Below are 15690 nucleotides of genomic sequence, written 5' to 3' on the forward strand. Positions count from 1 at the left end.
CGGATTGGGATCCAGAGGAGGTAGAGGGTGAAGGTGTTTTTTTTTTTAAAAGAGAGAAACCGCACCAAGCACAAAGTAGAAAGACCCTTGAAAAACAGAAAACAGGGCCGGCTCCTTCTCAACCACGACGGTGTCTCGTTTCTTTTCGGTATTGAATACAAAACGTTCGTTTTGTTTTGTCAAGCCTGTCGAACAAAAACAGATGTCCAGAATGGAAAATGGGTTTATTTCAGTTCCAGTTTAACAATCTAAAATAAGGACGTTTTAGCATCTCCAGACCTCGTGAGCATACACACTGCTGTGCAGATGTCTGGGATATTTTGCATTTGGTAATTTCAGGCTTAAAGAGACTTAAACCGTGTCTTGGATCTAGTTTCTCTTTGCTGTGAAGAATCATATTACATATAGATAAAATTTAAAGGCGACATTCCTGCTAGAAGCTAAGAGCTTCACAGCCTAATTGAAGACAACAGTGTTGACCGATCAGCAATATCGGAAGGCTCTGTAGTCAAAGCAACACGAATCTTCATCCTATTCCTTCCGGATACAGCGCTCAGGAAGTTCTTCTACTTGTTAGGGCAGCTGTCCTGGGCTCGTTAATTACGGTTTCTCGTTAATTACTGAATGCGCTCGTGAATTCGGATTACACCCTGCCTCTGGTATCGCCTACTGCAATTTCATGCTTCATGCTAACAGACTGTCCTGACCTGTGTTTCTGCAGCCCAGCCAGAAGCCTTTTAAATTTTCTAAACTATGTATAGAGAGGAGAGGACGCTGTTAATGAGGACACCCGCCTACGAGCCAATTAAATCAGATGGTTAAAGCCGGTGAGATCACCCACTGCAACACTTTCTGCTGGCCGCTCATTAGTAGTTTATCTTGTGGCCACGTCGTTAAGCAGTCTTGCCGGAGGGAATTTGAGATTTAACTCGATGATGACATTTGAAACCTAGTTTCCCCCCACACCGAGCAGCAGTACTAGATCAGAGCTGTTCAAAATGCTAGAAAACTCGAGTGAAACTGTTACAGTAGGTACATTTTTGACGCTGAAAACGTTCATCTGCTATTGTGAATCAATCTATGAATTGGCTTCATCTGCTCTCCTCCCCACTGAGAGCTGGGGTGTGGGGAGCGGACTGGCGCCTCACCCAGGTGGGGCTGCACACTGCTGGGGGTGGAGGGGATCCCCATGACCTGTAAAGCGCTTTGAGTGGAGTGTCCAGAAAAGCGCTATACTGTATAAGTGTAGGCATTTCCACAGCAGTGTGTGTGTTGATCACTTTCGCTAGGTTGCAAGTTCGGAATACAGAGATCCAAAAACCCGCAGGGTTTATATAGCGATGCGGGCAACTTCAGCACCTCTCCTTCTCTGCCCACTCCTTATAGCCGCCAGCATAATTCCGGGCCCTGAAAGTAACGAGAGAGAGAGAGAAAACGCCCTCAGTTACGAAGGACTAAAGAAGCAGCAGGAAAAAACACCAGGTGGCGTGCACTGTGATGCACTGGAGAGCAAGTTTCCCTTAAGAAACTTCAAATACCGTTTCCTCTCAATATTATATCCTGGTTTCCCTGCCGAAGATGAACTGAATTAGTTTCATCACTACTTACATGACATAACTGCAATAACAACTTTCAGTCATCCCAGCAGCTAAGCTTGAACGGACCCGATCGGTATTCTCAGTGTCCACCACTAGCTCTTCCCAACACACCTACTGGTCAACCCCACCCTGGGAGAACCCTGATCTTTCCCGGGGGAAACTCCAAGGAGACCCCAGCTCCAACTCATAGACCAAAGCTGTCGGGAGTACTTCCTGGAGTCGACCAGTAGGAGGCACGCTCTATCACCAACGACAGCAATTCCTCATCGACACCCTCTAATCCAGTGACAGGGTGCTGTCGGACGGGGTGATCCATCCCAGATGTGGCTTGCTAATCAATTAATTACCAAATCGAACCAACATGATTAATTAATCAGATAGAAGGAGGCTCAGCAGCTGATTGCAAGGCCTGTACTAAAATAGCTTTAAGAGGCACAGGGCGAAATGGATCGCCAGGAAAGCATACTTCTCGAATCCGAGGGCGCGTGCTGTCTCTGTGGCCGTTGCTCCTCGGCGACCCATCTGACAGTGGAAGACGAGCCGGGGGGTGTCCGGGGGGGGCTTCTGCACACCGTACTTGTCCTGGAAGGCCGCCGGGTCCAGGGCCAGCTCCTGCTCCACAGTGCCCACTACAGGGTGGGAGAGGAAACGCGCCACTGCATTACAAACAGAACTGCAGAGCTGGGAGGTCAGACAGTCCCAGTACAGTACAGTCCCTGGTATCCGGAAGAAACGGGGATGAGGGTGGGGTTCCGGGTACGAGGCCTTTTCGGATAGACGAGATTAAAGCAAGCGGACACGCAGTGAGGCCGAGCAAAAGCTCAGGGCACCTTCACAGTGATAAAAACCTGAAAGGAAGTCACGTAGGATCATAAGGGAATGGAAATATAGTCAAAACCAGATTCCATTTATTTAATTAATTAAATCATTGTTTTTATATATATCATTTTAAGATCAGATCACTTTATCGGCCATATACAATTTCTTGCATTAGGAATGTGTCTTTCCACAGACCCCAGCTTGCTCTCCAGGAGACACACAGACAGGGAGAGAGAAGCTGGGGGTCAGAGCACAGGGTCAGCCATTTATACAGCACCCCTGGAGCAGCTGGGGTGAAGGGCCTTGCTCAGGGGCCCAACGGAGTAGGATTCCTCTGCCGGCCACAGGATTAGAACCGGCAACCTTTCAGCCAGTGGCACAGATCCTTAGCCACAATTACTTATTTTATTAGTAATAATAATAAAATGATAAATGATTATTCATCATCCCCTGATGAAGCTTCAGCAACATCATAAATTAAGTGTGGGCACTTAAATATGAATTCACTTTTAATTTTAGTATCTAACCTAAAAGTTTTTAAAAAAACAGTCCTTAACACTAGGTTTTTGCTCATTTATACTTAAGACTCCTCAGGCTTCTGGGTGGAAAGTGAGCAAAACATTGCGATAGGTGCGGGACTTACATTATCGCTCAGATTTGAGTTTTTTATTGGTTATTGATTTCTTTGATCTTTCTTTGAAGGGAGTTGACAGTATATATGAAAGACCCAGCTGTGCTCTAGCCTGTGAGAAACCCAGATGATGTTAGTCACGGTCTTCTGGCTCAGAATGTTACACATTTTTTTTACACAAAGAGATCAAAAAACATAAATCCAGACCAGGGAGGGGGCTTTAAAACTCCTCTGTCCCTGCTGCTTTCTAAGAAATGGCTGGATGCCATCCATCGGTCAAGACAGGAGGGATCACTTTACACAAAGGGAGGTGGGGGTGTGGAACAAGCTGCCCAGTCCTGTGGTTGAAGCCCCTACCCTGGCTGCTCTCAAGACACAGCTGGGTGAGATCCTCCAGTCGGGACAGGAGGCCCTTCTTTTCACAAAGGGTGGTGGGGGTGGGGAACAAGCTGCCCAGCCCTGTGGTTGAAGCCCCTATCCTGGCTGCTCTCAAGACACAGCTGGGTGAGACCCTCCAGTCAGGACAGGAGGTCCTTCTTTACACAGAGGAAGGTGGGGGTGTGGAACAAGCTGCACAGCCAGGCTGTTGAAGCCGACACCCTGTTTATTGTTCAAGAATGGGCTCGATATGGCTGAATGCCCCCCCTCGTTAGGACCTGCCTTGTGTATTCAAGAGCCGGGCTGTAGGAGACTTACCGGGAATGTGGATAGAGCCTGGAATTTTCCCCTTGTCCACCTCCTCTTGGGTGCGCACGTCAACCAGCAGCAGGTCCGGGCTCTTCCCCAGGAGGGCCTTGAGCTCGGAATAGGAGATCACTTTGCCTGCAGGGACCACAGAGCAGGTGTGAGCCTGGTCAGTACCTGGAGGGGAGACTCCTGGGAAAGCTGAGGCTGCTGCTGGAAGAGGTGTGAGTGAGGCCAGCAGTGGGCGCTCACCCTGTGGTCTGTTTGGGTCCTGATGCCCCAGTATAGTGACGGGGGACACTAGACTGTAAACAGGCGGTGTCCTTCTGATGAGATTTAAATCCTGACTCTCTGTGGTCATTAAAAATCCCAGGGTGTTTCTTGAGAAGAGTAGGGGTGTTACCCCGGTGTCCTGGCCAAATTTCCCCCCTGGCCTTTACCCGTCATGGCCTCTTAATAACCCCCCTCTCTGAACTGGCTCCATCACTCTGCTCTCCTCCCCACTGAGAGCTGGTGTGTGGGGAGCGGACTGGCGCCTCATCCAGATGGGGGTACACACTGCTGGGGGTGGAGGGGATCCCCATGACCTGTAAAGCACTTTGAGTGGAGTGTCCAGAAAAGCGCTATATAAGTGTGAGCAATTATTATGATTATTATTATTATTATTACGAAACTAAATTATTACAAATTAAATAGAAAGAGAGTTGACAGGGTGGCTAGTCTTGTTGCCTTGGAACCCCCTTACCCTGGGTTCCAGTCGTGGGCATCTGTCTGGGTGGAGTTTGCACGTTCTGCCTATTTTTCCATGAGTTTCCTCCCACAGTGCAAAGACATGTGGGTGGTTTCATTAGTTTCTGGGAAAACTGGCCCTGGTGCGAGTGTCTGTGTGTGTCCTGTGATGGACTGGTGTCCCGTCCAGGGTGTACCCTGCCTTGTGCCCGTTGTTTGCTGGGATAAGCTCCGGTTTCCCCGGCGCCCCTGACTTGCCAGAACCTGTTTGAAGCTGGATGGGTCCGTTTTTCCTCGTCCTTGTGGTGGAACATGAACACCAGGGGGCGCTCGTCTCCGGTATAAAAATCACTACCGTCCCTAAATCTTTGAGGGCGTGATGCTACGACACACTGACAGAGCGGTGGTTTAAAACAACGATTGTTAACCCTTGCAGCTTTAACCTCGACTTACTGGGATATGCGTACATGATTAATAAGCACTAATTTATGAAGACCACAATGATGCCCTTCTCTGAAAGGCGACCCACAACGTACTGTACACGTTTGAATGTCGAGATGGAGACTGTGAATGTTAAGGTGAACGAGAGCAGTACGTTTCGCGGTAGGATTGCCATTCACAAGACTTCACCACACTGTACTACACCTGAAGGAGGCTTCACAGCCGAAACGTTGCGTTTTCTGTCTTCTCCTTTCAGCCAGGAATACACCTATTACTCGTTCCTTTGCAGACTACGCCTGCTGACGCGGCTCCCCACCTGAGCTACTGTGCCACACCGTGTGTTGAAGTCAGGAAAGTGCTCAGTCGCTCCCAGCTGCACATTAATTCAACAGCCTACCGTCGGAACTAGCAGAGAACTGAAATACAGCCGCTCTGGACCCAGGTGGAAAATTTGAGTATTAAACCGCAAAACGAAACGGCCGATTCACCTGCGGCGTTAAACATACAAATGCATATATACTTCAAGGTGGGTGGGAGTGATTTTTTTGGTGAAAACGTCTGACTGAACGGGCGATCGGCAGCGGTTGTTCAATTTGAATTAGATCAAATCATAGTCCGAGCGAGCCGTGTTCACAGCCGGCGCCTCTTGCAACATAGAACTCATGTTATATCGCGGAAATACACAACTCCGGGCCAAGTTGACACAAAAATGCTTAAGATTTGTTGCCTCCTATAGCGACTGCCTCAAGCGATCGGGCCAAAACCCAGCCTTGTTCGCGCATATGTGGAATACAGGTCCGTCTGTCACAACTTCAGGGGTGAAACCCCCCTTCGTTTCGCTACCGATCGCTGTCTTAGCTTCCGCCTGCAGTGAGGGAAGCAGCGGTTCGGATGTGTGAAACTCCCCGCCCTCCCCGATAAGTCCGAAATGAGGACACCGGCGTACAACAGGGCGAGGCTAACCTAGGTCCGACATCGCGTCCGCAGCGGGTTCAGCTCCAGCAGCGCCCGTGTGTGCAGATAGAGAGACGGTGAAAGCTGGCTCTTGGCCGTTTTCACTTGTTGCTGCTCATCCAAATGCCCTGCGGACTCCCCTCTCTTGTGAAACCCTGGTAACTACGCAAACTCCTGCTACCGGTTGGGTTGGGAGCTCAGGAAAGCACAGCGGACGCAGGGGGTGGGACGTATCGCAATTACTCGCAACGCAGTAGTTTTTTTTAAAAAAAACATCGCTAACTCATACAGCGCAGCGGTATAGATACATTCCGGTGTTTCATTGCTAACGATCCCCTGCTTGTTGGCGCCCTGGGGGGCAACCTTGTTGTGAAAGGTGCTATAAAAAAATACATTGGAATATTGGTGCATGTAATGGGGTCTGTTTGGTCCTGATGCCCCAGTATAGTGACGGGGACACTAGACTGGAAAGAAGCGCTGTCCTTCAGATGAGACATAAAACCGAGGTCCTGACTCTCTGTGGTCATTAAAAACCCCAGGGTGTTTCTCAAAAAGAGTAGGGGTGTTACCCCGGTGTCCTGGCCAAATTCCTCCCCCTGGCCTTTACCCATCATGGCCTCCTAATAACCCCCCTCTCTGAACTGGCTCCATCACTCTGGTCTCCTCCCCACTGAGAGCTGGGGTGTGAGGGGAGCGGACTGGCGCCTCATCCAGGTGGGGGTACGCACTGCTGGGGGTGGAGGGGATCCCCATGACCTGTACAGAGCTCCGATTGGAGTGTCCAGAAAAGCGCTATATAAGTGTAAGCAATTATTATTATTGTTAATGTAGAGCTACATCAGGCTGTGACCGTAAGATCTGCGCTCCTGGTTACAGCGGCACCCTGAGGTAATATCGCTTAGGTACCTGATGAACACCGCCCTGAGGTGCACTGATGTACTGTAAAAATAGGCACCCTGCGCTCTAAAATATTACAAAGAATATTTAACTTCTGTTAAAGTCGACTTTCAGACCGCTGTGCGCCTGGAGCTGGTTCATTTGCCGTGTTAAAGGGAGGCCCGTTGATTATTCGGTGTGCTTGGACCCGTCTTTCAATTTTACTCAGAAAATTGAGGGGGTTTCAGACCACTCCATTCGTCACAGTGGGAGAGATGCGTCTGGAAAAAAGAACGTATTTCATCTTAAAGCGGCGCGGCTGCGATTGAATGTTGTTAAATGTAATAAACACACATTTTAACCCGCTAAAATATTACAGGTTGAACCCGTGAACAGGTAAAAAATAAAGAGATGAACAATTCCTTCTGATTTTAACGGTAGATGTTTTACGGTCATTTGTGTCCAGCAAGAGTCGAAGGATTCGTGACAAGCCTAATTATGACTTTTTAGAAAACGGCAGAACTTTGTTTTTAATACAAATAAGCGTGGCTTCTGGAAAGACAGGGTTCCCCTTGGTACTCTGTTCATTTACAGTTTGTTTTTTAAAGGGGGACACTATAAAACGATGCGTCTTTAAATGCAGCGACAAAGCTAAATCTGGGAAATCTCTGAAAACGCCGGGTATCAGCAAGAAAACACAATATTTCGAAAAGCCCAGTACTTATTGTCTAACCGTGTAACCGTCTCTTTTACTGGACACCCGTTTTCGTTCTACGTTTCTGCTGGACGCGGGTGATTTCACCCCGATCCCTTGCGCCCGCAATGACTTGGCAAAAACTCCAACCGCGGTCAGGGCAGGTGGCGTGAAACCTGACACCGTATCTTAATCATATACAGTTCAGTTCTGATCCTCGTAGGTAAAGAAAGCAAGTATATTTATATCAAAAGAACAAGAAAGTACACCCTAAGAAGGCTCTACAGCCGAAACGTTGTGTTTTTTTCCTCATCTTTTCAGCATGGAATAAATCTTTACTTGTTCCTTTGCCGCCAAGTCATAATGATGCAGCTCCCTCCTTCAACTATTTATATAAGATACTGACAGCACTGAGGTCCTGGGCTCAGTTCCAGAACTGGGGTGCTGCCTGTGTGGAGTCTGCGTGTTCTCCTCGTGTTCGTGTCGGTTTCCTCCCACGGTCCAGAAATACTGGAAGGTGAAATTTGGCCCTGTGATGGACTGGCGTCCCATCCAGGGTGTACCCTGCCTTGTGCCCGTTGCTTGCTGGGATAGGCTCCGGCTCCCCTGTGCACCCTGAATTGGGGGGAGCAGTGAGGAAATGGGTGGGTGGATAGTGGCCTTCACACCTGAGATTACATCAAAGCTTGTATCCCTGGTTCTGACTGGTACAGATTTACATCAGATCAATCAGATTTGATCAAATCAGAACTCAAGATCACTTTATCAGCCATGTACAATTTCTTGCATTAGGAATGTATCTTTTCACAGACCCCAGCTTGCTCTCCATGAGACAGACAGACAGAGAGAAAGAAGCTGGGGGTCAGAGCGCAGGTTCAGGCACTTATACGGCGCCCCTGGAGCAGTTGGGATGAAGGGCCTTGCTCAGGGGCCCAGCAGAGTAGGATTCCTTTGCCAGCCACAGGATTTGAACTGGCAACCTCCCAGCCACAGGCGCAGATCCTGAGCCACAGAGCCACCGCTCCAAGTGGGAGCCTGGTCAGGGCTCAGGGACAGTGAATAGGTTACAGCAAGGGGTATCACCCAGGAGGCTTGGAGGAACTCTGTTGTGCGAATCCAGCCTTAACAACCACTTGCCAAACAAAACAGTCGGTAATCCCCATTATCCACAGTGTGCGGCTATTTTTATAGTGTCGGGGATCGAAAGGATCGGCATTGAGGGGCGCATTTCAGACCACAGTGAAAGTCAGTTGGACACAGTGACTTGTTAAACCTCCAATTCACATCACAAACTAGAGGAAATCTGCAGGTCTGTGCTTCAGAACGAGGCAGCAGGACTTCCGGTGAGGTGAAGCGGCCCTGTGACCCTGTAAACAAGCAGGCTTGTGGATCCAGCACTTCTAATCCAGTAGAAATAATGCTCAGACGGTTTTACTGACAAATCACCCTGCAGCTCCCCACTGGCAGCCCCACTGGAGCTCAGCAGGTGTGAGCCTGGCCAGTACCTGGAGGGGATACTCCTGGGAAAGCTGAGGCTGCTGCTGGAAGAGGTGTCAGTGGGACCAGTAGGGGGCGCTCACCCTGCAGTCCGTGTGGGTCCTAATGCCCCAGTATAGTGACGGGGGACACTAGACTGTAAACAGGCGCCGTCCTTCGGATGAGACGTAAAACCAAGGTCCTGACTCTCTGTGGTCATTAAAAACCCCAGGGTGTTTCTCGAGAAGAGTAGGGGTATTACCCCAGTGTCCTGGCCACATTTCCCCCCGGCCTTTACCCATCATGGCCTCCTAATAACCCCCCTCTCTGAACTGGCTCCATCACTCTGCTCTCCTCCCCACTGAGAGCTGGTGTGTGGGAAGCGGACTGGTGCCTCATCCAGGTGGGGGTACACACTGCTGGGGGTGGAGGGGGTCCCCATTACCTGTAAAGCGCTTTGAGTGGACTGTCCAGAAAAGTGCTATATAAGTGTAAGCTATTATTATTATTATTATTATTATTATTATTATTATTATTATTATTATTCTTATTATTATTAAATACTACTCACTGGTTCACTCTACCTGCGGATCAGGCTGGAACATTTCTGCTGGAACCTGAACTTATTCACTCGTACACCTCGGTACATTAGTCATCACAGGGACTAGTGAGCAGGAAGGGCCGCTTCATGTTGCAATGAGTGGGAATTTGAATGTGAGTTTGCAACAAACGGTATGTTCGCAAAGTTCACGACTTTCACGACAAACTCTGCAGCCAATAGTACCCAATGGTCAGTCTGCAGAGGTTCTGGAGAGTTATAAATACACATATTGCCCAGAGGCTCAAAGTGAACATATACACCTCCAGTGGTGAGACCTGACAGTTACCTCCCTCCTCCAGGCTGTAAGTAAGCAGGGTGATCGTTTGCAATGAACCACGGACAAGCTGGGCACCAAACTCTCCCTTTTCACCCAGGAACTGAATCACGCCAGGCTAGCTAGGCCCACATCTGAGCATCATCCAGCAAAATCTTAAAATCATAGCAGACATTTTCTGTTTCTTGAAAGAAGCCAGGGCATTGGCTTCAACAGCATGTTCCACGCCCCCCCTACTCTTTGTGTATAGAACTGCCCCCACCCCCATGTCATGATCTGAGGATCTCATCCTGCTGTTTCTTGAAAGAAGCCAGGGCATTGGCTTCAACAGCATGTTCCACACCCCCACTACTCTTTGTGTATAGAACTGCCCCCCCCCCCCTTCACCCAGGAACTGAATCACGCCAGGCTATGTATGCCCACACCTGGGAAAGACAAGCCATCATCCAGCAGAATCTTAAAATCATAGCGGACATTTTCTATTTCTTGAAAGAAGCCAGGACATTGGCTTCAACAGCATGTTCCACGCCCCCGCTACTCTTTATGTATAGAACTGCCCCCACCCCCATGTCATGATCCGAGAATCTCATCCTGCTGTTTCTTAAAAGACGACAGGGTATCGGCTTCAACAACATGGCTGTGTAGCTGGTTCCACACCCCCACCACCCTTTGTGTAAAGATGTAACTTTTGTTCTGAAATGTGGCAGGGCAGCCTGTATTTCTGCCCAAGGCCATGTGAGGGCGCCAAATGTCCTTTTTAAGTCCCACTTTGCAATCATCGCCTTGGAGTTTCCTCGTGTAAGACAAGATCAGATCACTTTATCAGCCACAATTTCTTGCATTAGGAATGTGTCTTTTTGCATACCCCAGCTTGCTCTCCATGAGACACACAGACAGGGAGAGAAGCTGGGGGTCAGAGCGCAGGGTCAGCCATTTATACGGCGCCCCTGGAGCAGCTGGGGTGAAGGGCCTTGCTCAGGGGCCCAACGAAGTAGGATACCTCTGCCGGCCGCGGGATTTGAACCGGCAAACCCTTCCAGCCACAGGCGCAGATCCTTAATGCCTTAAGACCCTTATGACAGAAAAAAAGGGTATTTTTCCTGTTTCACTTTGGTTAAACATCTAACCTGGTAACATCACGGGGGAATTCTCTCTTTAATCTCAAAGAATGGCGCAGAAGAAAAGTCACTGAAGGCTTCAGTAGGACTGGGGGTTTGCCCTGTCTTGAACTACTCTCTTGCACATGTACATATCCAACATCCTCGTCATTTAACTCAATGCCCTTTCTCCTTTATGCAGAGCCAAAATTGTATATCAGCCTGCTACTGAAATTGTAGACAGCGAGCGTTAGTTCTGACAGATTGTTCATAAGATACATATATTTTAACTCCTGCTTGGGTTTAAGACCTCTGTTACAAGTCAGGCAAGGAGACTCCAGGCCATCAGAGGGCACACACAGACACACCCATCAGCACAGCTTTGTACTGTAAGACCCATGTGACAAGGTGAGAACATGCAGACTCCACACAGATAGCACTCCAGGTCAGGGATTGAACCTGGGGTCCGCAGGGCTGCTATGCTCACCTCTGCAGCACTGTGCAGCCCTTAGGCACAGCTGATGAGGTGATGTAACCTGCCGGATGTCAAGCCTTAAGAAAAATTCAGATTGGACAATACAGGGAGGGACCAATACCAAAAGGCCAACAGCTCTGTGCTCTAGAGAGGATGTCAGTGGCACAGATGTGCAGAACTATACCCTGGTGTGTTGTGCCCAAACATTAATCACTGCGGAGCTTCAAGCCTGTGATGGAGTTGCTACAGATCTCTCAGTTTAGTAACTGACCAGTCCTTAGACTTCACAGACTCACCCTGATCAGACAGCTTTCCAGTAGCTGGTCCTGGCTTTCTAGAATAGAGTGGGAAAGAGAGAGAGGAGAGGAAGAGTGCGAGAGAGGAAGAATAGAGTGGAAAAGAGAGAGAGGAGAGGAAGAGTGTGAGAGAGAAAGAATAGAGTGGAAAAGAGAGAGGAGATGAAGAGTGTGAGAGAGGAAGAATAGAGTGGAAAAGAGAGAGAGGAGAGAGAGAGAGTTCAATCAAACTTTATTGACAGAAAAAACTACAGACCCGGAACCAGCGATCTTATTTTTCCGAGTCTTGTAGATGGTGAGTTTGGCCTGGCCCAGCAGAAAATTGGCGAAGAGGGTCTGAGTTTTCCGTTTTTTTGTACAACCCACCCCAAACACGAAAATAACATCATTGAAGGCCAGGCCAAGGTTGGTGAAGAGCCAGATCAGTACGGCAAACATGGGCGACAGGCGGGGGCAGGCGCTGTAGCAGTGGAACACCGTCTCCCTCTGAGCGCAGAAGGGACAGGCGTCAGACACCGCCGGGTCCAGAACCGACACAAATGAGTTGACCCCCAGGATGGTGTGCAGGACCCTCCATTGCAGATCACCAGCCCTCTTGTTGAGGGGAAATCTGTAGAGGCTACCCCAGGCAGGCTGGACGTCATCCGGCACTCCCAGACGAGCCCTCAAGGGAGTGTCAGGGAGTGCGGACAGCTGGGCCTGGTGTCTAGATGTTACGACTAGTCTGTACAGACATTTCCCCCCAACACCAGCTAGAGACCTCTCCTCTGAAGCAAGGGGCTCAAGGAGAGATCCCGTCGGTCTGGGACTGAGCGCAGGAGACACTAGCAGACCAGGGAAAGGAGGCTGTGTGGTTGGAATGCGATGATCCTCAAACAGACCCTGGATCAGCAGCATCTCCTCAAGAGGCAGAGCAGAGCGAAGCTGACTGAGAAACCTGTCTACACACCGCCGCGAGTGTAGTCCCAGCGCGTCACATGCCCACTCCACGCTGCGCCAGCAGCACTGATCCACGTTCAGCAGGTGGTGGAGCTGTGTGATGTTGGCGCGGACCAGTCTGCTGGTAATGTCCAAGGAGCGGCCCGGTTCTATGTCCATTCGTGGATTGTGTATTAACGGTTCTCTGAGTGTCCAGTATAGACTAGGCCGCTCCTCTTCTCTCTGTACGCGCAGATGCCGCCAGGTCTCCAGGAGACTGCGCTGGAAAGGCGGCAGTGGAGACAGGTCAACCCTGCTGGTGTCCATCAAGAAGAGCACACAGTCGGGCCCGAGGTGTCCTGCTCGACGCAGCAGGGTGAAGGTCAGCTCCCTCCAGGACAGCGAGGCCGGGCCGAACAGCAGCTTCTGCACTGCCTGCAAGTGAAAGGCGTCCACCCGGCTCCGGATGTCGATGAATCCTTGCCCTCCGTCCTCTCTGGGCAGATAGAGGATGCCCCTCCGCAGCCAGTGCAGTCCGTCCCAGAAGAAGTCGAGGAGCGTGGCCTGCAGCTCCTCGACCAGTCCGGCTGGTGGCTCCAGGCACACCAGGCGAAGCCACAACATCGAAGCCACCAGGGTGTTGACAATCAGAACCCGGCCTCTGTAGGAGATCTGGGGGAGCAGCCAGCGCCAGCGGTCCAGACGACCTTTCACTTTTTCGAGGAGCCCCTCACAGTTCTTTTTCACGCTGGCCTCATCCCCCAGGTGCACCCCCAGGTATTTGAGTCCCCCTCTGGTTCAGCTGAGCCTCTCTGGCAAGACTGGGGGACCCATCTCGCTCCACTCCCCCAGGAGTAGGGCTCTACTGTTGGTCCAGTTTACTTTGGCTGATGATAACCGCTGGAAATCACTCAAAGTTGTCTGTAGCGCCCTGACATCCTGTTCTCCTCCGACCACGACCATGATGTCATCAGCGTACGCCGAGATCTTGACAGTGGAATCGGGGCAGCCCGGGATGGACAGGCCCCTGATGACCCGGCGCAGCTGATGTAGCAGAGGCTCAATGGCAAGGGAGTAGAGCATTCCTGAGAGTGCACAGCCCTGCCTGACTCCCCTCCGCACTGGAAACGGAGCACTCAGCCCTCTGTTGACCTTTAGCACACTGAAGATGTCACTGTACAGCACCTGAATCATGGCAACAAAGACGGGGCTGAACCCGAAGGACCTCATGGTCCTCCACAAATACTGATGTTCAACCCTATCAAAGGCCTTTTCCTGGTCTAACGAAATGAGACCAGTATCTAAACCCAATAGTCTGGAGGTGGTCAAAACATCTCAAATCAGAAATATGTTATCAAAGATTGACCTTCCGGGCACGCAGTACAATTGGTCGGAGTGCACCACGGACCCCAGCACCACCCTCAGCCTGTTGGCCAGAGCCTTGGACAGGCTTTTATAATCCACACACAGCAGGGCAACAGGCCTCCAGTTCTTAATGTCACACAGGTCCCCTTTCTTAGGCAGCAGGGTGACAACAGCTCTCCTGCAGCTCAGTGGCAGGTCCCCCTGCTCCAGACTTTCCAAATATACATCCAGCAGGTCAGGTCCCAGCACAGCCCAGAAGGCACGATAGAATTCGGCCGGCAGACCATCAAGGCCAGGGGTCTTGCCATTGCTCAAGCCACTGAGTGCAGTGGAGAGCTCCTCCAGGGACAGAGGCCTCTCTAGCCCTGCCCTCTCCTCTTCGGGGACCTGTGGAAGGTCTTCAAGGAACCATGTTCTTTTGTAACACACTGTTTATATTTAAGCTTTTGCAAATGTTCATGCATTCCTGTTCTGCACTATGTCTGGTTCAGGTGCATCATGGACCTACAGAAGAACCAGCAGTACCTTTCTATGGGAAAAACTGAAAATACATGTTCAACCCATTATTATTACCAGCCTAAGCCAGAGTGGACACAGTTTACACAGTCCAAATCCACATCCCTGCAATGATCCCTTTATATAGACAAACTGCATACACAATCATCCACTCTACACACAGAAATAATCTTATTACTGAAATTGTATGAGGGAGCCAGAGTCTATCACAGAAATCCATGGGCACAAAGCAGGGTACAATCTGGATGGGACACGACTGTGGGAGGAAACCGGAGCAGCTGGAGGAAACCCATGTAAACACAAAGAGAATATAAAAACCTCACACAGATAGCATCCTGAAACTCAATCCAGGGTCCCAGTGCTGTTGGGCAGCAATACTAACCAGTGTGCTACCATGCTGTCTTCCTAGGAATTAACTGCACAAAATAAAAAACTTACATGTACTGTATGCAAAAGCCAATTTTATTAAGACAAAATGTGCATAACAAACCAACAGAACTAATTATATATTTAAGACAATCTTTTTTAATTCTAGAGATTAGAAACAAACTCATACTCATCCAATTACACACTGTCCAGACCCAGAGCAGGAGAGAGACCTGTCTCTACCCTCCACATATACTAGAGCACAATGGAAACACAGTCCTTCACACAGTCTACTAGGGTTTGATCAGCAGGTCTGCAGACTGTGGTGTTTGATGAACATCTGGAGGAGCTTGTTCTGTCTCTTTAAAGATAAGGAATTCTGCCACCTTGCTCCACTAAGGAATCTTCAATGTTAGGCTTATATCCACTGGGTTCTGTAAGAACAAAAATCACAATGAATGGATCTAAAAATTGAACTGTTGCAGATTGTCATTGTTTTATTATTATTGTTATTCATTTAAGGATTTGTGCATGACAGTGTTTATGGCTAATAATATTAATGCTTAAATCATATTACATTATGTCAGAGTACATGTATTCAGAAGCCACTGTCACAACTCTTCCAACAGACACTAAAACCAGGGATTGGACAAATGGAAATGTAGTGCCAATCCACGTGATGGATAACAAAACTGAACCAAGCAATTATAGACCAATAAAGTCTGATTTTTATTACACGGAAGGCCAAATTATAAAAACTAAACTAGATGACCACATACATGGAAAAGTCAACAGGGATTTAGAGAAGGTAGGTCTTACATAACCAAGTGATATGATACCGTGTATTTACATTTTCAGAAGATTTTTAATAAAGTTCAAT

At 49.2% G+C, this 15690-nt stretch overlaps 2 protein-coding genes across 5 annotated transcripts in view; both read right to left on the bottom strand.

The window, feature by feature from the left end:
• Positions 1-205: 205 nt before the first annotated feature.
• Positions 206-6250, bottom strand: LOC148646958 (thiosulfate:glutathione sulfurtransferase-like). Of its 3 annotated transcripts, none has more exons than XM_088608994.1 (4): positions 5866-6250; positions 3745-3924; positions 2065-2227; positions 206-1407 (listed from the first exon to the last, which is right to left on the bottom strand). In XM_088608994.1, exons 1-4 carry the CDS (start codon positions 5876-5878, stop codon positions 1353-1355), a joined length of 411 nt encoding a protein of 136 aa, XP_088465120.1. In that variant the 5' UTR covers positions 5879-6250; the 3' UTR covers positions 206-1352. The 3 variants fall into 3 exon arrangements, with proteins under 3 accessions (XP_088465120.1, XP_088465123.1, XP_088465121.1); XM_088608997.1 differs by having other exon boundaries at positions 3745-3870; positions 5866-6229; XM_088608995.1 differs by lacking the exon at positions 5866-6250 and adding an exon at positions 5391-5829 and having other exon boundaries at positions 3745-3870.
• Positions 6251-14888: 8638 nt separating this feature from the next.
• Positions 14889-15690, bottom strand: part of LOC148646959 (NLR family CARD domain-containing protein 3-like) — a 239015-nt gene continuing 238213 nt past the window's right edge. For both annotated transcript variants that reach the window (XM_088608948.1, XM_088608949.1), the window contains one exon: positions 14889-15244. In XM_088608948.1, the coding sequence (XP_088465074.1) occupies positions 15229-15244 (16 nt within the window). In that variant the 3' untranslated portion in view covers positions 14889-15228. The remainder of the gene's footprint in view (positions 15245-15690) is intronic.

Source organism: Lepisosteus platostomus, chromosome 16, assembly GCF_059453375.1.
Source record: "Lepisosteus platostomus isolate fLepPlt1 chromosome 16, fLepPlt1.hap1, whole genome shotgun sequence".
NCBI classification, from domain to species: domain Eukaryota; kingdom Metazoa; phylum Chordata; class Actinopteri; order Semionotiformes; family Lepisosteidae; genus Lepisosteus; species Lepisosteus platostomus.